The following is a 23,150-nucleotide window of genomic DNA, read 5'->3' on the forward strand; positions in this document are numbered from 1 at the left end:
ATGTTTAGCACTTGTTTGTAAAGGAAGAGTTGGAGTTTTGAGCCCATTCTTGGGCACAGGTTGCCCGGAGAAGCTGTGGCTGCCCAATCCCTAGAAGTGTTCCAGGCCAGGTTGGACAGGGCTTGGAGCAACCTGGTCTGGTGGAAGGTGTCCCTCTCTATGGCAGAGGGTTAGAACAAGCTGAGCTTTCCAACCCAAATTGTTTTATGATTTTTCAAGTTTGACCTCTGTAAAGACACCTCAGCTTCTCCTTGATCTGGGCCACTCTCAGCCTGTATTTCTTCAGTGAACTCCTCCTCCTCTCTGCTGCACTCACTGAGGACTCTCATGTTTCTCCCTCCTCTCTCCAAGGCAGTGGGACCCCCACGCTCCATTCCCCACTGACACTGGCACGTGGTGCTGCCTTCAGGGAGCATCACTTGGTGGCATCACAGGTGTGATTTACCAGTGAAAGGCCCAGGCCAAAGGCTGGAGCACCTTGGCAGGTGCCTGACCTGGCCTGTGGACCAGGACAGAGGCTGGAGTGAGCTGTACCAACCAACACAAGTAGTCCCTAAGTCCTGGGGGAAAAGGAAGAGAGAACATCCAAGACAAATAACCTTTTTGAACATGTTATGGAGACTGGTGAACTGTTGGGGTGTAGAAGCATGCAGGGTTTCCTGGCACTGTAAGCTGCAGCTTGGTTTTTGTTGTTTTCCTAACAGGGTCCCAAAGGTGCCAGTGGTGAACCTGGCCTTCCTGGTCCAACTGGAATCCGTGGAGAGGCAGGTGACAGGGTAAGGAGAAGACATCTGTAACTAATTCCTGTTTGGGATATGAAACTAGAGCGTAACGGGGGCCCAAAACTTGGTGTAGCTGATGTCACCCCAGCAAACACAAACAGGTTTGTACATTTGGTGTCCCAGTCCCTTCTCTGAGGCTGCTGTGTGCCCAGGATGGACCCTATGGCAGGTAACAGGATTCGTGCATCCTGTGTCTTCTGTTCCTGTTCTCATTTCTGTTTCACTTTAGGAACTCCCACTATTTTTGGACAGGGCTATCAGGTCCCATCCTAGCCAGAATAGATGTTGTTTGGGATTTTTCCCTGCTCTGTATGCTGCTTCCACCAAAGCCTCACTCCCCATGAGCACAGGAGAGCTGATTTGTGCATTTTTGTTACTCAGATGCTTGATTAAACTTTCTGGTGTTTTTTTTTTTTAAATTACAATTTACTCAATGACTGATCTTTCTGATCAGCAACACACCTGGCCATCCACCTCAGGATAAATGAGACTTTTTATTTAAATTAATTCATTCTCATCTAAAAGAAACCATCGGGGCAAAGTGAACAGCATTTGTTGGGGGCTTGCAGGAGAACAGGAGCCATGTGTTCACCAGCTCCCTCCTCTCCAGCCTTAAGGTGAAGTTTCTGTGTAAGCAATCACAGCAGGACCACGGGGGTTCCACAATGGCCCTTCTGTGCTGGCTCCAGGCAGGTTTTAAAAAGCCTCTTGGAGTGACTGTGAGCTGGAAGTGTGAAACAGGAGGGTTATTGTGGAGCTGTGGGGCTCTGACTGCATTCAGGGCTTCGCTGCGGTGAGAATATGTATGTTCAGAGGGGAAGAGGCCCCTGCACGGAGCATCCAGGGAGCTGCTCTGAGCAGAGAGAGGGAAAATGTTATGCTTAAAGCAATAAAAAAATGATCTAGATTTTTTTTTCTGGCTCCAAAGTCAAGCGTAGTTACTCTAAGATGTAATTGTTGATTGTTCAGAATGAGAGGAAATGGCCTCGAGTTGTGCCAGGGGGGGGGGTTAAATTGGATATCAGGAAAATATTTTTCACAGAAGGGGTTGTAAAGCATTGGAACAAGCTGCTGAGGGAAGTGATGGAATCACCATCCCTGGAAGTGTTGAAACAACGTGTGGATGTGGCACTTGAGGACATGGTTTAGTGGTGAACGTGGTGGTGGTGCTGGGTTGATGGTTGAGTGCGATGATCTTCAAGATCTTTTCCAACCTGTGATTGTTTCTTGCCACCCCAGCACATCAGCAGCTTTCAGGAAAGCAGGTGTAGCGGGTTTGGATAATGCTGGAGACTTTCCACCTTCATACATGTGGCTGGTGCTCAGAGTAACCTCCCTCTGCCCACCCAGTCCCACTGGTGTCAGTGACAGCAGCGAGGGCTGTGCCAGCAATCACCATGAGATGTGGGCTGGGAAGACCCTAAAACCTCAGAATGTGCTTTTATAGCCTTAAAAAATGGGCTTTGCTGCTGGGGGTGATGGCACTGCTGGGTCACACACACAAAGAGCCCAGCAAATCTGCCCTGGGTTTGCTTTACTGCCGGTCCTGACATGTATAAAGAGAACTGCAAACATGGGGTCGATACAATTACACCATCCCTCTCTCCTGAAATCAACTGTGGCTTTTCTATAAACAAATCCCTTCAAGCCTAAGCTAACAGGTACTGACAGGCTTTTTCACAGTCCTTGGACCGACTGTGGCCAGGAATACAAACCTGCATGTCAGTGTGTTTGCTGGCATAAGAAATACAAAAGATTTAGTGCATTTGACTGTAAGATCTAAGATAGCATTGAGATTAAATATATAAACCATCTTGTTGGAGTGGGATATGGGGAGGGGAAAGATTTGATTGTTGTTGCCAACTGAGGTAGCAAGAGACAAATATTTTTCCTAAGGGTTTTTGTTCGGATCGATTTCCAGAGGATTCTGGATGCCAGCAGGCACCTGGGGCAATGCCCCTCTCAGCTCTGTGCTGGCATCATTATCTAGTGATAATATAGATAATCTGGTGATACTTGGCCAAAAACATTGGTTGTGTTTAACTGACACACACGTGAGGGCTTGGAGCTGGCAGTCCTAAACTCCTGTCACTTGTTCCTGCTGCTTGGAATTACTACTGCAGTAAATCACAGTTTTGAATGAAAATCCTTTGGGCTAAGCTGCTCTCTAAGGGAGTGTTCCTGGCAGGGCATGGTCTTTGGTGACTGAACTGTGTTTCGTTGCCATAAACTTTCATGGAGCCTTGGGACTCTGTGAAACCAGAGGTATAAATCTAGATGATTATGTTCAGAAAAGAATATATTGCCTTTGCCATCAGCAAACATAAATTGGGAGTTATAAATAGCTGTAGCCACTTCTGCATTTCTATGTTCTATTGTCTGTTTTGCTGACAGTTATTTTCCTTTAATAGAAATCCCCCCCCTTTTTTCAACTTAGTGCTTGACTTGAGCAAAATGACATGTCCTTGTTCTATGTGTTTGTCCTCCTCGAAGATTCTGTTCTGCTGAGCCATCTCCAGATCTAGTTAATAAAACAGGATCAGTTTGCAGATGCCAGATGGATGAATGTCCTGTAGGAATCCTCTTTCAAGGGTAAAAGGATGGAATTTCCCATGTAGATTTTGCAGCAGAGATAAAAAAACTGGGGTTTTCCTGAACTCCTTGTTAGCTCTGCTCTGTGGAGCAGAAAAGTCACAAATAGGGCTGAAAATGTCTCATGTCCTCTCTGTGAATGCCAGGTAGGTAAAGTTGGAAGGATTTTTCAAGTTGCCTGGATTATTTCTGGCATGATAATCAGTTCATCATCTAAATGTATTTTATTCCTATGTTGTTCCATGAGTCTCATAATTGGGAAATTCTAAATTCTAAATTCTAGGGAAACCTAATTCTAAATCCCACAAAAACTGAAGTCTAATGAAGCCTTGAAAAACCATCCTGACTTTTTGCCCTTGTGGTATAAAAATGGTCTTGTCCATTTTATACTGTGAGTAAATCCAACCCCTTGCTGAGTGTCTGACTACACCAGGCATTCACAGGAAAATAACAGTTTGAGCTCATTTGCCCTCTTTTTCTTATTCACAGGGTCCTATTGGTGTTCCTGGTCCCAAAGGTAACCAGGTAAGTGATAACTTTTGTGCTGTTGTCAGCAGAGGCATTTAACCCAAACCTCAGGCACAGCCTTAGAACAGTACAAACTGCTTTTTCTCCCTCAAATGAAAATATTCTGCAGCAGGCACCAACAAAACTCTCTTTGGTCCCATTTCTCCTGTTGGCACAGATGCAGGCTGTTCTAATGGAGACTCATGAAAATGCTGTGATAAAAACACTAGACCCTTGCTGTGTGTTTTGTAGCCACGAGGCATCTGTGTAGGAGCTCCTCACATCACATTCCTCCTGAGTTAAGTTTAGAAGTGCAGCTTTTCCTTGAACTCCGTGTGGCTGATGAGGAAGACTTTGTCCTAAATTAAAAGCTTGGCAAACTAATGGACTACTTTAATATTTTGCTTTTTGCTGCTCAACTTCCATAGTCGGTTTAATCTCAGCAATGAGCTTTTGAGCCAGTTTTCATCAAATATATGGCTTTCATTAATGCATGACTGTGTTTTTAAAGAAAACAAGGCTTTTCTAGCAAGCCTTGCTGGTTTTGTTTACCAGTGTCAGTGTCTGTGTGGTCTCCGTATTGTTGCTAAGGGAAAGACCAACCTACTCTCTGTTTGTCTTGAAATGACTTCCTCTGGAAAGCCATCGAGTCACCATAACAAGCTCATTGTCTGCTCTAATTGCTGTGTAATAAGCCAGCTCTGTGTTCCCCAGGGGCAGTGCTGCCCGTGGGGCCGGTGGCAGCAGGTTGCAGTGATTTGTGTCACCCCCAGTGATGTTCAAATTGCACACACTGCTGCTGCTGAATGGAGGTGATCAGCAAATTGATGCTCCTCATCCTGGCTGATAAAAGGGATGTCACCAGAGCTTTAGCCACTCTCACAGTCCCCAGAGAGGAGAGGGAGGATCCTCACCAAGTGACGATCACTGCAGTTTAAGGGTGGGATGAAGATGTTCTGCAGGTGACTGCTGAGGAAGCCTAAAGAACATGGACACTGAACATTTGGCTGTGGCTGCAAACCCACATTTTCTGTGAGATACAGAGCTGGGGAACCTGAAATTAGATTCACTGTCCAAGGACAGCCTGTGGGTGTCTTTCACGGCCACCCCACCAGGGATCTCATCTGTATGAATTTAGCCTTTCAGCCAAGTCCCAGCCTGTCACAAAGGGCACCCAGTCCTTGTGCCACCTACTGTGGAGTTCTGCCTTGGGAAGAGGGAACTTCCTCTTGCTGGAGCAGCTGTGTAGGCTGCAAAGAGACCCCATCTCCCTTAGGCACTGAGGTTATCCAAGTCTCAGGGTGAGCCTCATTGTCAGCAACACTGTCCTTGTGCACCAGCAGGTGCAGTGTTAACTCTGGTCTCTCCCTTTCAGGGCATTGCTGGAGCCGATGGCCTCCCAGGTGACAAAGGAGAGCTGGTAGGTGTCCTCAAGTTCAGCAGGATTGACTCCTCAGATAACAGATGGGTCTAGAGAACCATGTATCAATATGGTCAGTCAGAATTAATCATCCAAGATCTCCAACCCTGCTGTGAAAAGGAGAGGGCAACCCAAACCTTGTACAGCTTCCTGCAGCTTGGGAGGTTGGGCTTCAGAGATGCATTTGCTGAATGGATCATTCTTTCTTATTTCCCTTTTCTTTCTAACAGGGTCCCTTTGGTCCCCCTGGCCAAAAAGGAGAGGTATGTGTCAGACACTGAGGGCTCATGCCCCAGAAGGTCTGGAAGTGAACATGACTATTGCATCTTTCAATGATACATGTCAATAAGTTAAGTTCTGATGCCATTCCCTAGAAACATGTTTTCCTCGTAGTCATGCTATAGAATCTGTGAGAATGACAGGGGGTTGTAGCATTCAAAATACTGGAATATGTTTGATAATTTTGCTGCAGTAAGGACTCCTGTTTATGTGTAAAACCACCCGTAGGATATAAGAATTGTACATATCAGCCAGGTCAGTCAGGGAAACCTGACAAAAGGCTTAACTAATGACCAGGAGAAAACAATGGATCATATCTTCAGTTTTCAGTGGTTTTTGCTTTCTTTGTCTCATTACAGCCAGGAAAAAGAGGAGAACTTGGTCCAAAAGGTGCCCAAGGACCTAATGGGACAGCTGGAGCACCAGGAATCCCAGGACATCCGGGGCCCATGGGCCATCAGGGGGTGCAGGGTGTTCCTGGCATCACGGGAAAACCTGGGCCTCCTGTAAGTGTCCTCTGCTTCTAGGGCACAGTCAGGGAGCCTGTGAAGTGAATAAATGGATTGTGGGGTTTGGATGTATGTTCGAAAAATAAGGTCCTGCATTTCAGCAGGCAAAAGTAAGGCCAAATAAGCCCCAGATTAAATATCTGGCCTAACATTAAAATTAATCTCTGCTGTTACTGTGACAGAGTTCTGAACTGAAGCTGTCATCTTCTGTAGAGGGGAAAGAACCCACTCCTCTCCATGTGGGATCCTGTGCTTCTTCCTGAGCTGCTGGAGATGTATTTTGTGTCCTGAAGCTTCTGCCAGGGATGATTATTGATAACATGATTTGTACAAGGACAAATTCTTCTGTTAATTGCAGGGCAAAGAGGCCAGTGAACAACATATCAGAGAACTCTGCGGGGAAATGATAAATGGTGAGTATCACTGAGAGAAAACTGACCGAATTGCCATATTAGCTGAAGATGAGTAGATCCTGAACATAAGATAGCTCCTGAAATTTGTTAATTTTCTGTCTGGATAAGAAAAAATCCATTGACCTTTAATTCAGGGAAATTATACAGGAGGTCACCTTGTTTCTGGGAAGTCTTTCATTGGTCTAAAATTAGTATTTTTTCAATGATTTATCTTGGCAACAGACAAAGTGCACTTAAAGCAGCTTTGACACAAGTATTGTGCCAGCACAGGCTGTGAAAGTGTCTGCCTGCACTAACCTGTGTCATTCCCACCTCCTCTCTCTCCTCAGTGCACCCCATGTCCTTGGAGCTGAGCCCCCCAGAGTGTCCTTCTTTCTTCAGAGTTACTGTTCTGCATTTGGAGGTTATATTCCCCATTTGAGATGAGGTTAAACTCTGAAACTTTGCTTTAGAAAACTTGTTTTAATTATTTAAGCATCAACTGTTAAAATACTTGATGTCATTTAAAGTGGTTTTGGAAACAGAAAATATCAATGGCTTAAAAACTTGCAGATTTATGATGAAAATTCCTCTGTGTAGTATTAAAAAAACCCAAAAAGCTACAGGTGGGCTGAGAGGAAACTCAGTGTTTCCTTCTGCCAGGAGCAGTAAGTGTGTGGCAGTGGCAGGAAGATCTGCTCAAGCAAAGAGTGAAAATGTTGGCCATGCAGTTTTTCATTGTGTTTTTCAGAGCAAATTGCACAGTTAGCTGCTAATCTGAGGAAGCCCTTGTCCCCTGGAATGACGGGTCGGCCTGGCCCAGCCGGGCCCCCAGGTCCTCCTGGAGCAATGGGAAGTGTTGGGCATCCTGGTCCTCGTGGTCCCCCTGGATACAGAGGGCCAACAGGAGAGCTGGGAGATCCTGGTCCCAGAGGTAAGTTAAGACTAAAGCAACCTGCTTCTCTTTAATGCCCACTGAAATAAATTGCAAAACTGTACTAAATTCAGCAGTGGGGGAAAGGAGATGAGGCCTCCATGGAGTTTTAGAGGGGGGTTTGCATCTTTGGGGATGCCCTGTAAGCAGAGATCCAACTAATGTCCTGAGGATTTTTAGCTCCTCTTGGTCTCCCCCCTTCCTGTCCTTGGCTCCAGTGCACAACTCACTGTCGCAACTCTGTTTGTGTTCAAGGTGACACTGGTGAAAAGGGAGATAAAGGACCTGTTGGTCAAGGTATCGATGGGCCTGATGGTGATCAAGGACTTCAAGGTAAGGCTGTGCAAATAATTTAACACTCCATCACTAAAGCAGAGGCTTAAGAATCACAGACTGTTCTGAGTTAGAAGAGACCCACAAGGATCATCGAGTCCAACTCTTGGGGACAGCTCTGCATAGAGCTGGCAGTAGATTATCATCACCACTCTTCTGTTACTCAGAATCTTAATTACAACTTGACTTGAGGAGGTGCAGTGAATTGAAGCTGGGGAATAAGCTGGTGCCAAGGAAGGAGGGACAGTTGTGACCACACCTACTGTCACAATAAGTAAGCTGTGAGCTCACACAGACAGGACATCCCTTGACTAAATTATTCAGGCATAAAAAAAAATGCAAAACTTCAGATTCAGGGTAAATTTATTGAAAACACCTTGTACTCAACAGGCCATAACAAGTGTGATGTACAGACACTCAAAGTATATTAAGATCTCTAAAAGCAACACATATATACATATATTAAAAATAAAATTAAAAAAAAATAAAAAAAGAAGAGATGGAAATACATCATGTAATCTTTCCCCCTTTCTTGTTTAGGACCACCTGGTGTGCCTGGAATTACTAAAAATGGCCGTGATGGGGCTCAGGGTGAACCCGGCCTGCCAGGGGATCCTGGTACTCCTGGTACTATTGGGGCTCAGGGAACTCCAGGAATATGTGACACGTCGGCTTGCATGGGAGCTGTTGCAGCATCAATTTCCAAAAAATCATAAACCAACAGTACAAGAAGTGAAGAAGTGACTGAATATTTAAATAAACAGTGCATTGTAAGAAAACAGAATCCTCCTAGTGCTAAATGGACAGATGCCCCTTCTGTTCTGTTAAGTGGAGACTTTGACACAGTTCTATGAAAAAGAAAGCATCAGGTGAAAACTTTAATTAAAAGATGCTTTGTGAGTATTTTTCCTCCCCCCCAATTATTTTCCAGAATTTTTACTGCTAAACAACCTCACCTTTCCTTTCTCCCTTTGCTCAAGAGTCCTGCAAGAGGAAGCATTGTTTCTTTTTACCATCACCCCCCCATACACTAAAGATCACAACTTCTTGCTATAAAAGTTTGAGCCTTTTCAGTTGAATCCCTTGGTGCTGCTGCCACTGATTTCAGTTCTGCAGGTTTGTGCACAAAGACACACGTTGCTAAGGTACTCAGGCACCAAACTTCCTCTTCTATCAGTGGAAATCATGCATTTAAATATCCTGTATTTTAATATCTTAACATTCTGGCCGGAGTAACGACCATCACTTACATATATGCTGTCACTTAGCAATTTTCAGATTGCACCTCAAATATTTGCCAAGACTAGTAAACAATAATCCTCTTGCAATCAAATTCTGCAAAAGGTGTAATGTATATATTTAATTTTGAGGGAAGAATTTTTGTATATTTCCATATGATAATAAAAGAAATGAAGTAACAGCATTTTCATGACCTCTACTTAAGCTATTTGCACAGTAATTGTGATGGAACCCCATGTAAGAAAGGATGCTCTTCTAAAGTCCAGCCAAAACCACCTGCAATGAACTGTTGTAAAAATAAAAGGAGATTTTTTTTAACCTTTTCTTTGTGATGTTGTGTCATTTACACATCAAGTTAACTCAGCTGAACTCCATTTTCCAGAACTGGTTTTACTAGGATTGTTTGGATATAAATTGCTGCAAAATTGTCCTTATCCGTGATTTAAACCAGTATTAATTTTGGTAGACCTTTTTATACTTTAAAACTTGCTAGCATCATCTATTTTAAAAAAAATTAATAAAGCCACTCTCAGCTCACACACTGTTCTATTTCTGTCCTATATGCCAAAGCCTATGAACAAAGTGTCATATTTTTCTTTAAATATAAAAATAGTTTGTGCATTTAAATATCTACTGTTTATAATATGCCACTCTTGGTTTAGAGTAACAATACAAGAACCTGTTGGACAGTTGTGTGACAGACATTAAAAATAATACTCTTTGGGGCCAAGTATGTTAAATATGTGTGCAAATGGAAAATTCATAATATGCACAGTTTAGAAACTAAGCACTTGCTCAAACAACCAATATAACCTTTACATTTTTAATGGAGAAATGGTCATTATAATATGGTAACTTTAGTTTTTCTTTGCAGCGGAAGACTATGTTTCCATCTGGCCATTCAAATAACAGGACAGATGGATGGTCTACAACTCTGCCTAACTGTACTGGATCATCTTTAAAAAAAAAAAAAAAGGCAAACCCAAACAATTAAATAAAACCCCAAAGCAGGATGACAAACCAATTTTGTAAAACTAAAGGGTAAAAATACTTTCTTGTAGCTTCTGGTCCCAAAGCCTCTTGAACAGGGCACTGGTTTCCACTGCTGGTAGTTAACTTCCATTTCCATTTTCAATAAAGAACATTTTCTTTAAAGCTCTATTTATATATATTTACAAGTTACATTTCACAATCCATATTCAGCATGTAAATGGAAAGAATAAAATACAGCTTGGACCATTGTCACACAATTCAAGGTGGTCAGGTCTGACTATTTGGTCTCCATAGCCGTGCGGTTTTCCTGCGCTGGACACATTACACATGAGTCTGGTCTTCCTATTTTTAGTCTCCTGCCTGTTTTACCACAGAACACAGTCTCAAATTCCTAAAAAAATCAAAATAAAAAGAATAAATAACAACTACATTTATTGTAGATATTTACTTGAGATTGATGTTTTTGTTTCATCGGTGTTCTGGAAAAATAAAGCTCTTCAATAGGAAGTGCTGAGGGGCTATATCAGGATCTAGACAAGCAGCTTTTCCAATACACACTCCATGTACTGTCTTGAAATTCTTGGCAGAGCCAGAATTACCCTGGAGCTGCAACTACTGGTGTGGAGCATGGGAGCTTCTTATAGGACAGATAACCCTTTACACTCACAAACCCTGAGATAGTGTGGGTATGTAACTGTAAATCCATCCCTGAACTCATAGTTCATAAAAAACAATTAAAAGACTGTGAAGGTGGTAAAAAATAGAGAAAAGAAAGGAGAGGAGGAATGGCTGAAGAGGACCTTAATTCTAATATTGTTTTCCAAATAGGATCATGCTCAGGAATTGGGTAGCTAAAAGAAAAAAATATTGACTTCAAAATCTGATTTGAAAACCTTGACTGAGGACAGCCTGTCATTTCTCACTAGTGAACTGAACCAGTAAAAACCCAAAAATTTAAAGGAAGGTTCAAGGTTATGGTGGATCCTTCACAAACAGCATCATGAATAAGCATTCCATATACGTTATACACTACAGCTTTAAAATATTTCACATTTTCCACAAGACCAAAAATGAAATCAGATTTCAAACCTGCTTCAGAGAGTCGCCGTGCCTTTCCTGAATGTACTTCAGGAATGCAGTTGTCCACTGCAAAGTTGTTGCCTTATCAGTGTCAATCGTGCAGAACGGAACCAGGAGATTCAGCTCATCACAACAGACCCGGATCCTGCGCCTGCAAACATTGGAGGTGATCAACCAGGGCCACAGGGAAGGGAAAAACAAAAACAAAAGGAAGACTACGAACCACGGACTTCTTTTTGTTTGCTACAAGCTTCATGTATCAGTCATGCTGCACACAAGTTACCTTATCTTTATAGAATGGGTGAAATGTTTTGAAATCTCTCTTTGTTTGTTTAGAGAGTAAAAACACAACAAAGACAACCACAACGAAACATACATGTATTTTCCCTCCAAGGAACACCAAACCCTCACCACCTGCTTTGCTTTTTCTTGGAGCTAACGAGAAACATGTCACATCTACATTTACTCTGCATGATCACAGTATCAAGGTTTCAAAAGCCTTTGCAAGGCCTCGGCTCACAGAATTACCTTCTGTCTCTCTCCAGGCGGTTGTGTCGCTCCCTGCGCTGAGCACTCCCATCCTGTGTTCCACCTGGGACCTGCACACTGGAGCCAGGCTGTGCTGACTGCCAGGGGCCCTGGGCAGCTCCACTGCCCTGGCTGTTGTCACGGGCATTTCGAATTTCACCGAGAGGTTTGCGATCCATGTTTGGATCCAACGGGTTTATTCGGCTGCAACTTCTGTTTATGGCTTGCTTGCATAAGGTGTCTTATTGGAAAAACAAAGAGGAAAAGAACCATCTATTTGTAACCCTCCCACTAACCTGAAAATAGTGATCATGGAGGGGGTTTTTTGTCGCTTTATTTTTGTGGAATAATCCTTGAAGCTTTATTGCCAGCCTAGACTGACTCTTACAAGTCTTTCAGAAGCCCTAAGGCACTGCTTGCTATTCCAAAATCCACATAGCTTCTATTTTCTCAGAGAGCCCACTGAGACCATGCCTGGTGAGCACTTGGGGCAATCCTTAAAATGTCCTTTAGTTTGGTACTGACTGGATCTGCTGTATCAGCTCAGGGGTCACAAAATGTGCCCCTTTGCCCTGTGGTTTGGTGGTATTTGGTCAAAGGTTGGACTTGATCATCTTGGAGGTCTTTTTCAATCTTAATGATTCTATGATTCTGAAGAAACTAGTTGCTTACCCAAGGCCCAGATTTTCAAAGGTACTTTGTAACCTTGAGTTTCCTCACTTCAAGCTAGAAGTGCTAAACAATTTTGAAAGTATAGCTAAACTAACAGGTCTTGAACTTTTCTGGAAAAATCTAAGTCCCATGTTGCCCACAGCACATCTCCACCATAAACCCCTCACCTCCTACATCCACTAAAATCATATTCATGCCAGAAAAGACACAAAGTCAGGACAAAAATGTAGATTTGAAGGCCAAGAGAAAGCTAAGTGAAAAGAAGATAAATGATTTACCTCCAACTTTAATCCAAACTTCCTCAGGCAAAGCTTTATTTATAGCACCTACTGTCTGTTTTGTGGATTCAACTTCCTGATAGAGGAAAGGGAATGTCTTGGGTATCCCAAGGTCTTGATGTTTGGCAGCTTCCAAAATAGTGCAAGATGTTCCACAGGTCTGTGAAAAATCAAAAAGGAAATACAGGACTATACACATTAAAACAAACAAACAAACAATAAAACCACAACCAAAACTAAGAAACAAAACCCACCTATTTTGATATGTTCATGTTAACTTCTTAAGTTACTTCTTTAGCCAGAATAAATCCCAAATACTTCCACATATAACCACGGGATTTTGACAGACTGGTGATTTTTGGGGATACCTCTGACATTTCTGAGTGCCATTCTATCGCTTTTGCTTCAGAGGTTACTGCAAGTTGTGGAGGGGGAAATATTTTTATCATCAAAATAAACTGTAGAAAATGCTACTAAGTGGCTGCTTCTTGTCTTGCACAGATGAAACCGATGATAAATGGATAAACTCCAGAACTAAAAGAAATCTAATGGCCTACTGCTCATTACTGGGATGCAGGTAACTGCTAATTACAAAAATTACAAATGCCACACAACTGACTTGAGTATATTTAAAAGATGTTTAAATGAATTGCATTACAGATCATTCTGATCATCCCTATTCAAAGCCAGCCACACTTTACCCCAAACCTTCACAACTATTTTACACCTAAGAAGTTAATATTATCAGCATTTGAACTTGGCAGAGTAGAGTTACCTGTGCTTGGGAAGGATTAGCACTTCCAGCAGCAGAACATGCATTCATGGTAAAGAATGGGTACGTGAATGGCAAGGAATGTGAGGCAGGTGCAGTCTTATTTTTCCCAAGTGCAGCACACCTGTTCCCTTGCTGGTGAAGAGGAACACCCACCACTTCCGAGGGCTGGCGAATCAGTGTCACTAAACTTAAAAACAAAAACAAACAAACAGAAAACATACCAGGCTGACTGCTTGAAAATGAGTGCAGAAAAATGTACAGCTACACATCTTTCTAGTAACTATCACTAAGAAACCATTCCATTTACTGTACACAGAAATCACTGTTATTGCCATATTGCTTACTTCAGGGACCAAAGAAAAAAAAGGAAAATCAGCTGAGAACATATTTTATTCTGTGCAATAACAGTTCATTTCACACTTCAATAAAACATTTATCAGCACACTAAGACAGTTACAGGGCTAGATTGTACAACAACATTTTTGCTCAAAGTTTTCCCTCTAGTCAGGCCTCCACATTGTAACACTAATCAATCACTCTTATCATTATGATTAAAAATCTACTTTGCTTTTAGCAAGCTCCATATTAAAACTAGGCATTGTTCTCTCGCCTTTATTTACAGTACATGTTATCAAGAATAAAGCTGTAAAGTAATTAATTTTGAAACTACATGCTGTACCATTTATGCAATACACAGGGGGCCTAAGCTGAGCTCAGCAGAGTTGCATCCACATTTGATGGCACAGTTTAACAAAGCCCAACCCATCCTCCTCATGTATTAAAAAAAAGTACCGTCCTTAGGTTTCACTTAGAAAATCAGTTTTGAACTATACGATACATAGTTTAACAACATAAAGTAATTGCAACACACTTGTTAAGAGTTACTCCAGATTCTTGGGGTTCTTGACATCTGGGGTTTTCTGTCGGGCTGCTGTTGAATCTGTCTTCCAACCGAGCTCTGACTGCAGGTTTAGATCTAAGCTCTGGTGCCAGTGCCGAATTTTCAACAAATATATTTTCTTTATTGTCCCCCAAGAAATTTTCACCCTGTTTAGCTTTTACTACACTGCATCCTGAGACTTCTACAGAGCTACTGTTGGGTGCTTTCTCTCTTTGGTTCAGAGGGAGGTTGGACTCGCTAAGCAACATCATTCTGAGCTCCTGCAAGTCAGCATAGCCCAAGTGTGGGTTAGAACTTGGCCAATAGCTGTCACAAGGTAACCCTGACTGGCAGGTAACTGGGCAGACCGACTGGTTCCCAGAGCTGCTGGACGAGCCCCCATCCTGACTGGTGCTGGGGGAGGGCTGCTGCAGAGGGGGGTCTGCAGAGGGACCAGGCGAGGAGAAAGCGCTGAGCCTGGCTTCCACTTCACCTTCACTACTCTGGGCCTCCGTGTGCGAGCAAAGAATGTGCTGCAGCTGGGTGTACTCAATGTCCATCATCTCCACCAGGCTGGCCTCGGGGGTGGCGAAGCCAAGGTTTTGCTCACCAAAGGAACTGTCACTTGAGCCTCCAGGTCCGACAGCAACGGGAGCGGGGTCAGGAGCACTAGCTGGGCTCTGAGGAATGGTCTGAGGCTCCTCGGGGGCTGATCCTGACATGGCTACAGCAAACCTAATCAGTTACCAATGTCCCCTTCAACAGAAAACCACACCACCTTCAAGAATTGTACTATCCGTTAAAAAAAAAACAAAAAACAAAACAACAAAACAAAACAACAAAAAATTGCACTTAACACTGATTCGCGAGGTTAACAGGGCGGGGACCAAGCTGCCGCTGGCGGGGTACCTGACACCCTGACCATGTCTCCCCCCCCGAAAAGGTGAGACCCGCCCTCCCCCTCCAGCACAGCTGCTCACGACAAACGGCCTTCACCTGTCCCCGCCCCGCGGCCTCGGCGGGGAGGCTGCGGGCAAACTCTGCGGCCTGGCACCCCCCTGAGGCGGGGCCCGGGCGGCGGGAGCGGGGCCCCGGCGTTCGGGGGGAGCCGGGGCGGGCAGGGCCGGGCGGGGGCGGCCGGAGGGGACGCGCGGCCCCCTCAGCGCTGCGAGCGCTGCCCCGAGCGCGCCGCGCGCCGCCGCCAACGGCCGCGCGTAACCGCCACGGCCCCGCGCGCGGCCCCGCGCGCGCCCCTCAGGCGGAGCCCCCCCCCCCCCCTTCCCGCCCCTCAGGGGGGGCTTCGTCCGAGGCTCAAATTAAACCCCCGAGCCTGGTAAAACCCGGCATTTATCGGTGTTGTGAGGAAATAAGGAAAGAGAACATGAGCGTGCAGGGCGTGTTTATATGTGTGTTTCAGGTTCCGGGCGCACGCTTTGCTATTTGAGCTGACTCGTGGCTGGGCTGGCCGAGCACACGCTCTCAGCCCACGGGGGATTTAAACGAATTGCGACTCTTTACTGCTCAGCCTTCTTTCATGCTAATCAAAAGTTTGGACAAAGCCAGAGAATGGTTTTTCTCTCTGCTGCGATGCAGGACAATCATTCGGAATCATTTGTTTCATCGTTGCTGGATAAAGGTTTTTTTCCCGTTCCCAGGAACGTTTCTGTGAAGCACTGAGGGGCAGCAGGTTCCTTCCTACAGCGGAGTCCACAGACCTGAATTTCCTGCTGCAAGATTATGTTACTAAACTATAAAGGCTTTAGTAGTTCGTCAGCGTTTAAAAAGTGTCTTTTGATAGTAAGTTATTCCAAAATGCCATTAAAACCTTTCACTTTTCTGGACTTAAAAAGTGGTCCTGTCCCATAATTTCAGAATTAAAACCAGATGCCCATTACAGAAGATGCATCCTAGAAAAAACCCAGAGCATGAAAGGCGCAAAAATGCCACTCCAGCTCATAACCAGAATAAACCCTCAGCTTCAATACTTTATGAAAAATTTATCCCCTTCAGGTTAAAAAAATAAAATGTTTACTGCATGTTCAATCAAGGCCCATGTCCAAGTGTACCATATTCCATGAGGTGTAGTCAAAGTCTGACAGCCTCACTGATGACTTTGACATTATAAGAAATTTTAAAAGTTTTGGGCACACTGAACTCAATACACACTTTCCTCCTTCTCTAATCCTCCTGCACATTCCCCTTTTACAATGCTCACAGTTGGAATACTACAGCCTTTTACAGACATAATAATAGTTCTTTTTATATTGTTCTAGACCTTCCAGAGGCTTTTACAGAAGAAAGATTTAGCAAAATACTCTCGGGAAAGTTAATTTAGCTTAGTACAAACATAGACAAAAGCTCAAAATAGTGAGTTCTTTCATGTTAATCAGAAGTTTGGACAAAGAGAATCTTCTCTTTCCTGCAATGCAGGACAATCATTCAGAACCATTTTTAGTCTCTGTAAATTGAGTTAAATTGTTGTGTTGGTTTCAGCCTGGCTTTTACTGACTGCTGCAGTGGAGAAGACAGGAATCTTGCTGCAAAATCCAACTCCAGCTCCTTGTAAACTATATAAAGCTGTGCTTTAAGTCAGTCACTAGTGCCTGTCTATGCTGTTGATTTTTTTGCCACTTGATCTTTGAGTGGATGTATTTACTGTTCCTAAATCATAAAGAGAGTCCCCAAACTCCCAAAGGAGAGTTTCTAGAAAATGAAAAGCCACACATCTATTTCATAAAAACGTAAAGTCAAGAAATTAATAAACTATGTGAATTAAGTTTTTCTTAAGCTCAAAGCTGACCTGAATTAATTTTTTTCTTTTCTTTAGATTTTTGATGTAAAATCTTCAAATCATAAGCTTCCTGACTCAAATTTAAAAAAAAAAAATCAAAATAAATTAGGGGATGCTTTAGAACTGAGAGAAGAATCATAAGCACAGATTTTGGCCTGGTTTTTAGAGGGCCCACAATCCAACATTGGTTGGTAGTGATGTCCTGCAAAACATCCATAATCATCCAAAACACCCATGTGGCATCAGTCTCTCATGGTTTGTTGAGATGTAGCAAGATATAGAAAATAATATACGCAAACATATTTAAGAAATGGACAACAGCTCTCTGTAGATGTTTATTCTACTTACAGTAACAAAAACCTGTGAACTCCCATATTTTAATGTACAGTGATATATTCTGCCATATAAAATACAATTTACAGAAATTTCTATCAAGGAAACCTAAACAAACACACTTACTTTTTGCATACTTTTATGTATGTCTTTAAATTAGAAACATCTCGTTAAGAAAAAAATCTTACACCGTAGTTGATGTTTGCATTTCATACCATTTCTTTGCATGTTACTGTTTTCCCTCAGGTTCAGAACACTGATCATCTCAGCCAGCAAACCCTGGATGGACAAGGACCTCAAAGATGCACCAATGTGACTGTGGTGACAAACAAGCTACTGTAATGTAATCCTCAAGATAAAAACTGTTTACAGGAATCTAATTTTACATTTCCAAAACTATTTTATCAAAAAATGAAAATATTTACCCGACTGTTAATTTACAAGGTCAAATAAATTAGCGGGGTTTCATTTCATACTTTAGAATTACATACTTGAGGACTGCACGAAAAGTAGCATTTGGGCATGAAAAATGTCCCTCTTCAATCACAACATGATGTACCACAATAATTTAAAGTTTAATGCAGCTGTATCTTTTTCAGTGGAGAGTTTTATATACACTGACAGCCTAAGTACGGTCTAACAAAAGAACAGTAACATTCATTTTTCAAGAGCCCTTTTAGAATGAAAGAGTACTTCTAGAATGAAAAATTCAATCAAATTGGGACATTTCTTAAGTTTGTGGCAAAATTCTGCAAAACCAAAACAAAAGCAAAAAACGCTCTGCTAGATCAGTTCAACTGAAGTAAGAGATTCAGTGGCCTATTTAACCAAATTTTTTCCTTCCTTTAGTTTACCAATTTATTTGCAGTCTTCACCTTTTTCAAATAAATGCCAGATGCTTTTGTAAGTTTTGCTGGTTATAAAGGTGCTACTCTTGTATGTTCTTTAATGACAGCTTTGTAAAAATGGGATATTTAAAACATCACGAAAAATAAACTAAGTACAACTTGTCTCTGCTGTACACCGAAGAGATGGATTCCCAAACCAAAACATCTGTATATAAAAAGAAGGTAGTGCACTTTAAGCTTATAACATTCCATTTTCAAATCCTCCATCAGTCACAAGTAATTATTAACACTGTTCTTCTACAGTCCTTTCCTAAATAAATGACCCTTCTGTTGTAAAAGAAACACGACAGCAACATTTTTAAAGTGTGTGCTGTAGGAACAATTTTGACACCAAAATATCACGTAAATGGGATGTAAAGGTATGGCTCCTCAGGTGTGGATTAAATTCTCTTATAAAATTACAATTCAAGTTACTGGAAAACATAACTTTATAATCTTAAAAAGCAATATGCTCTTCTTAGACTTTTCCCATTTCTGTACTGTAAATGGAAACTTTAAGATAAAGATGCGAGTAGAAAAAACAAAATTTCAGTACAGGTAACATTGTGAATTTTTATAAGAAAAACATTATGCACAAAATGCAGCAAGTGAAAGTCCAATATGTTCTTGCTTCTCATCTATCTGATTAATTTCATTCACAGTTGTTCAAAAATTGCTAACTTGTCAGTCCATTGGGTAAGGCTAGTTTTACAACAGTATTTTTGGAAAGGTGAGAATATATACAGTATATACAGAAGATGTGCAGTCCTTGCTGTGTTGCAAAAGTGGGATATTTGTGGGAAATACAATATCAGTCATAGTTCTATGATTGATTGCTGGAAGATGAAGCTTCAGTTTCCACTGGTTTCTGAGTTTCCTTCGGTGTTTCTGGCTTCGTCTCTTTACCAGTTTCCTTACTCTTACTCCTATCTTTGCGATCTTTCCCTCTTTCCCTGTCGCGATCTCGATCTCTCTCTCGATCTCGTTCCTTCTCCCTGCTCCGATCCCGGTCCCTGTCTTTCTCTCTGTCACGATCCCTGTCTCTGCTTCTCGATCGCTCTCTGTCACGTCTTCTGTAGGAGTCTCTCTCTCTGGTTCTTGTCCTGTCTCTGTCTCTGCTTCTTTCCCATTCTTTACCTCGCTCTGAATCCTTGTCTCTGTCTTTGTTTTGGCTCCTATCTCTGTTTTTATCCCATTCCTTGTCTCTGTGTCTCTCCCAGTCCCTGTCTCTGTTCCAGTTTCTGCCACGGTCTCTTTCCCAAGGTCTGCCATGTTCTCGATCCCTTCGTCTGTCCTCGAAGGCTCTGCCTTGGCGATTGTCTGCTTGCTGGGGCTCTGGCTGATCTAAACCCTTGTCTTTATTTCCTCCCTCATATCTCTGTCTCCCTTCAAATGTCTGGCCTCTATATTCAGGATTTTTGCCTTCTCGGAAGTCAGATGCGGACCACTGTCCTTCTGACTCAGGTCCTTGTCCAGACATATTGGAAAGAGATGGTCCAGCGTCCTCCCACATCTCTTTTCTGTGGGTTGGTGGATGGCTTGGAAGGTCCAGGAGTGGTCTTGGTGGTGGTTTCATACCTTGTGGTGACTGACCCTGGAAATGAAATCTAGAGGGGGGAGGTTCATCTTCCTCTGGAAACATTGCAGGTGGGGCTCCTCTTGGTCCCCCAAACTGATGTGGTGCTGGACCTCTCTGGTTGGAAAATCTGGGTGGTGGGCTCCCTCTCCGTTCTTCATATGGCTGTGGCAAAAGTCCCCTTGGACCAGGCATATGATTTGGAGCTGGACCCCTCTGCCCTTCAAATTGATTTGGGTGAGGCCCTCTTGGTCCCCCAAAATGACCTGGGGCTGGACCTCTTGGCCCTCCAAACTGAGGGCCTCCTCTCTGTCCTTTAAACTGAGCTGGTGGGGGTCGTCTTTGACCTCCAAAAGGAAAAGGTGAAGGTCCTCTGTTTCCCATAAATTGAGGGGAATCTGGTCCTTCGAACTGTCCTGGAGGCCCCATCATTTCATCATATTGGGAATCTGAGAATTCCCTTTGTTCCATGTGAGGTTCCCTGTGATCTTCAAAATGAGATGGTGACATTCCTCTTGGACCACCATGATAAGGGGCAGGGCCCCTATTATCACCAAAAAATGATGATGGTCCATGCTGTGCAGAAAATAAGGAAGGAAGGGGACCCTTTTGACCTCCAAATCTTCCAGACTGAGGTCCTCTTTGCCCATCATTATTTGGAAAACCGTGCTCTTCAGAGAACTGTGGTGCTGGTTCTCTAAAATTAGGTCCATGAGGCCCTCCAGGTGCATTGAGCATCAGTGGAGGCCCTCCTTTCTGCCCAGACAAAGAAAACGCCATGTTTTCCTCAAAGTGCTGTGGGGGAGGTCCACCCTCACTCTGAATTTGTGGGGAGTCAGTCTGTTCTACAAACTGATGAGACTGAGGATTTCTTTGTTCATCATATTGCACTGATGAAAGACCTGTCTCTGGTTCAAAGTGACCAGGTGCCTTTTCCTGAGGAGGAAACATTGTATTTGAAAAGGATTCCATTCCCATTGCTTCCTTTGACTCATTTGACCACGACACTTGATGCATATCTTGCAGGGATGGGCTGTCATTTGATGTGGAGAAATTAGGCTGAAAAGATGTAGCTGGAGGTGTTGGAAGCAGCACTTTACGTACAGGTTTAGATCCAGAAGGTTCTCCAGCAGCTGTTTGATTCAGGTTTTCCAAAGTAACTTGAATGGTGTGTTCAAATTTGCTGTTAGTGGTCTCCTTCTGGGACACTGTAGAAGCCTGTTCACTTGAAACCCAATTGTCAGCAGTAAAACCAGGCTGAGTAGCAGAAATTAAAGTATTATCTTCCTTACCAAGTGAAGTCTGCAAAGCATTTGGAAAACTTGCTGGAGCAACTTCTCTTGTGGATACCTCATTCTGTACCACCTGTGGCTTTATCCGAGAATCAACAGTGTCATTAGTCTCTGTCACCATCCTTCGAGCCTGGCGAGGATCTCTGTTCTGTCGTGGGTCACAGCCCTGGTTTAAAACTTGTGCTTGTTGATTGAAAGATGAAGGTAAATCTACTTTTTGTGTAGCCTGCTGGTCCTGATGGAATAATTCAGTCTTTATTAGGGAAGCTTTCGCTGGTGGTGGTGACATTAAAGCATCAGACACTGAAAAATGAGCCATTGAAACACCAACAGCTGCTCTTTGTTGCCTGAGGGCTTCTTCTTGTTCCTCTAGTTGTCTTTTCTGTTCTTCTATTTGTTTGTTTAACTCTTCCAACATTTTCTGCTGTTCTACCAAGGACGAGGCTGCAGATAAATCAGGCACATATGAAGCAGGTGTTTCTGAAGAACTGTTTTTAGTGTCTGTGTACATTTTGTTGGGTAAATCATCAACTGTAACTTTTGCTTCTTCCAAGATAGTTTCGTCCTCTGGATCATAGGCCTCATCCTCTAGTTCTGCTGCATTAGATGGCTTTTCCACGTTGTATCGCTTTTCACTTTCACCAGTCTGCATCTCAAAGGCTTTTTCCGGGCCGTACTCTTCCTCAGGATCATATGGTCTGTCATCCTCCTCCTCTTCTATAGCTCTGTCCTTTGACATCTGCCCAAACTGCTGCACAATGGGATCTAACAGCGGAACTGCTGACATTCCGCCATCAGCAGCAGCTTGGCCTTCCTGACTTGAAGACTGAACAGTTCCAGAATCCTTGGCAAGTGGCTCAAAAGTTTTCTTTTTCCCAAAGAGGGTCTGCAGGATGTGCTCGAGGGGCGTGGCAGTTTTGGAGGATGCCGAGTGCGTGGCAGTGCCACTGGCAGGAGCAGCAGTTGAAACCAGTGGGGTCACAGTCGCTGTGGGTCCACTCTTAATGGACGACAGGATTTTTAATACTGAAGGTGTCACTGCTGAGGTGTCTGGAATGGGTGGGGGTGGAGGTGGAGGTGGAGGAGGAGATCCAGGTGGTGTTGTACTCACAGACGAGTCTCCTGAATAAAGTGTGTATTTCGGAGCTTTCTTCTCTTGTGAAGCTGCAGCCCCTTTGGAGAACAGCGACGGCTCAGGCTCCTCATGGGCTTGAGTTCTGCTTCGCTTCTCCTCCATCTTTTCTGCCTCAATGCCAGTGGCAGGACGCTTCCCTTTCTGACAGATAACCAATCCAAGAATCAAATTTGGCCGAGATGACTCAAGACCTGAAAGGGAACATAAAGATTGCATATGTAAAAACCTGATTTTTAATGGTGCTTTCAGTAAAAACTTACTATGTTATATAGTGGCAGCTAGAAAAGTCATAAAAGTAAGTTTTTCTAAATTCCATCAGATCACCTATTAGCAATTTTTCATTAGTCCACAAGCATATGCATTTATATTTCTCTCTATATATGTTTGTATATAATAAGTTTAAATTCCTTCTTTGATATCTTTAATAAAAGATTGCAACATCAGGTATCATTGTGAAAAACTATTCCCGCAAAAGTTCAAACAAAAGGAAGTTGTTATATTTTTGTATTTTTACGTTGTTTCTGCTGTTCAACCACCTCCACTTCTCCCCCTGAAAAATCAAATATTTATGTTTAAATAGTTTGCAAATATGCTGTATACACAGGGATATTGAAAAGTGAAAAGACCTGGGTTAAACATTGCTGTTTGTGTTATAATCTGTGCTAAAAGTCCACATTGACACCAGTCTGTAAATATTCTGTCTGTCTCCAGGTTAAACAAATACCAGTAATGGCTAAAACGATAACATTAAACAAACTGTGCTTGGAAACAGAGTTAAAGCTGGTAACCTACTCCCAGCTTGTTGTTTTTTTTTTCCCAGCTAGACATTATTTAAAAGGAGATGGAAGCAGGGAAACTCTGATTTACCAAACAAGCACAGGAGATGTGTTTGGTTGAGCAATTACTGGTGTGCAGGGGTGACGTGCCCTTGGAGCCTCCACTG

At 43.0% G+C, this 23,150-nt stretch overlaps 3 protein-coding genes across 5 annotated transcripts in view; 1 reads left to right on the forward strand and 2 right to left on the reverse strand.

The window, feature by feature from the left end:
* COL9A3 (collagen type IX alpha 3 chain) overlaps positions 1-9,305 on the forward strand; it is a 37,133-nt gene extending 27,828 nt beyond the window's left edge. The window contains exons 24-32 of the mRNA XM_027710648.2: positions 705-776; positions 3,864-3,899; positions 5,257-5,301; positions 5,532-5,564; positions 5,940-6,086; positions 6,448-6,502; positions 7,233-7,415; positions 7,671-7,748; positions 8,289-9,305. Of these exons, the coding sequence (XP_027566449.2) occupies positions 705-776; positions 3,864-3,899; positions 5,257-5,301; positions 5,532-5,564; positions 5,940-6,086; positions 6,448-6,502; positions 7,233-7,415; positions 7,671-7,748; positions 8,289-8,464 (825 nt within the window). The 3' untranslated portion in view covers positions 8,465-9,305. The remainder of the gene's footprint in view (positions 1-704; positions 777-3,863; positions 3,900-5,256; positions 5,302-5,531; positions 5,565-5,939; positions 6,087-6,447; positions 6,503-7,232; positions 7,416-7,670; positions 7,749-8,288) is intronic.
* On the reverse strand, positions 8,094-15,280 carry TCFL5 (transcription factor like 5). The gene is made up of 7 exons (XM_027710647.2): positions 15,190-15,280; positions 14,185-14,949; positions 13,314-13,500; positions 12,539-12,698; positions 11,589-11,829; positions 11,070-11,211; positions 8,094-10,371 (listed from the first exon to the last, which is right to left on the reverse strand). Exons 2-7 carry the CDS (start codon positions 14,913-14,915, stop codon positions 10,258-10,260), a joined length of 1,575 nt encoding a protein of 524 aa, XP_027566448.1. The 5' UTR covers positions 14,916-14,949; positions 15,190-15,280; the 3' UTR covers positions 8,094-10,257.
* Positions 15,281-17,286: 2,006 nt separating this feature from the next.
* The window catches only part of DIDO1 (death inducer-obliterator 1), a 50,049-nt gene continuing 44,185 nt past the window's right edge, over positions 17,287-23,150 (reverse strand). For all 3 annotated transcript variants that reach the window (XM_027710641.2, XM_027710640.2, XM_027710639.2), the window contains exon 17: positions 17,287-22,398. In XM_027710641.2, the coding sequence (XP_027566442.2) occupies positions 19,028-22,398 (3,371 nt within the window). In that variant the 3' untranslated portion in view covers positions 17,287-19,027. The remainder of the gene's footprint in view (positions 22,399-23,150) is intronic.

Source organism: Pipra filicauda, unplaced genomic scaffold (assembly GCF_003945595.2).
Source record: "Pipra filicauda isolate LSUMZ 115617 unplaced genomic scaffold, ASM394559v2 scaffold13_size5146498_pilon, whole genome shotgun sequence".
NCBI classification, from domain to species: Eukaryota; Metazoa; Chordata; class Aves; order Passeriformes; family Pipridae; genus Pipra; species Pipra filicauda.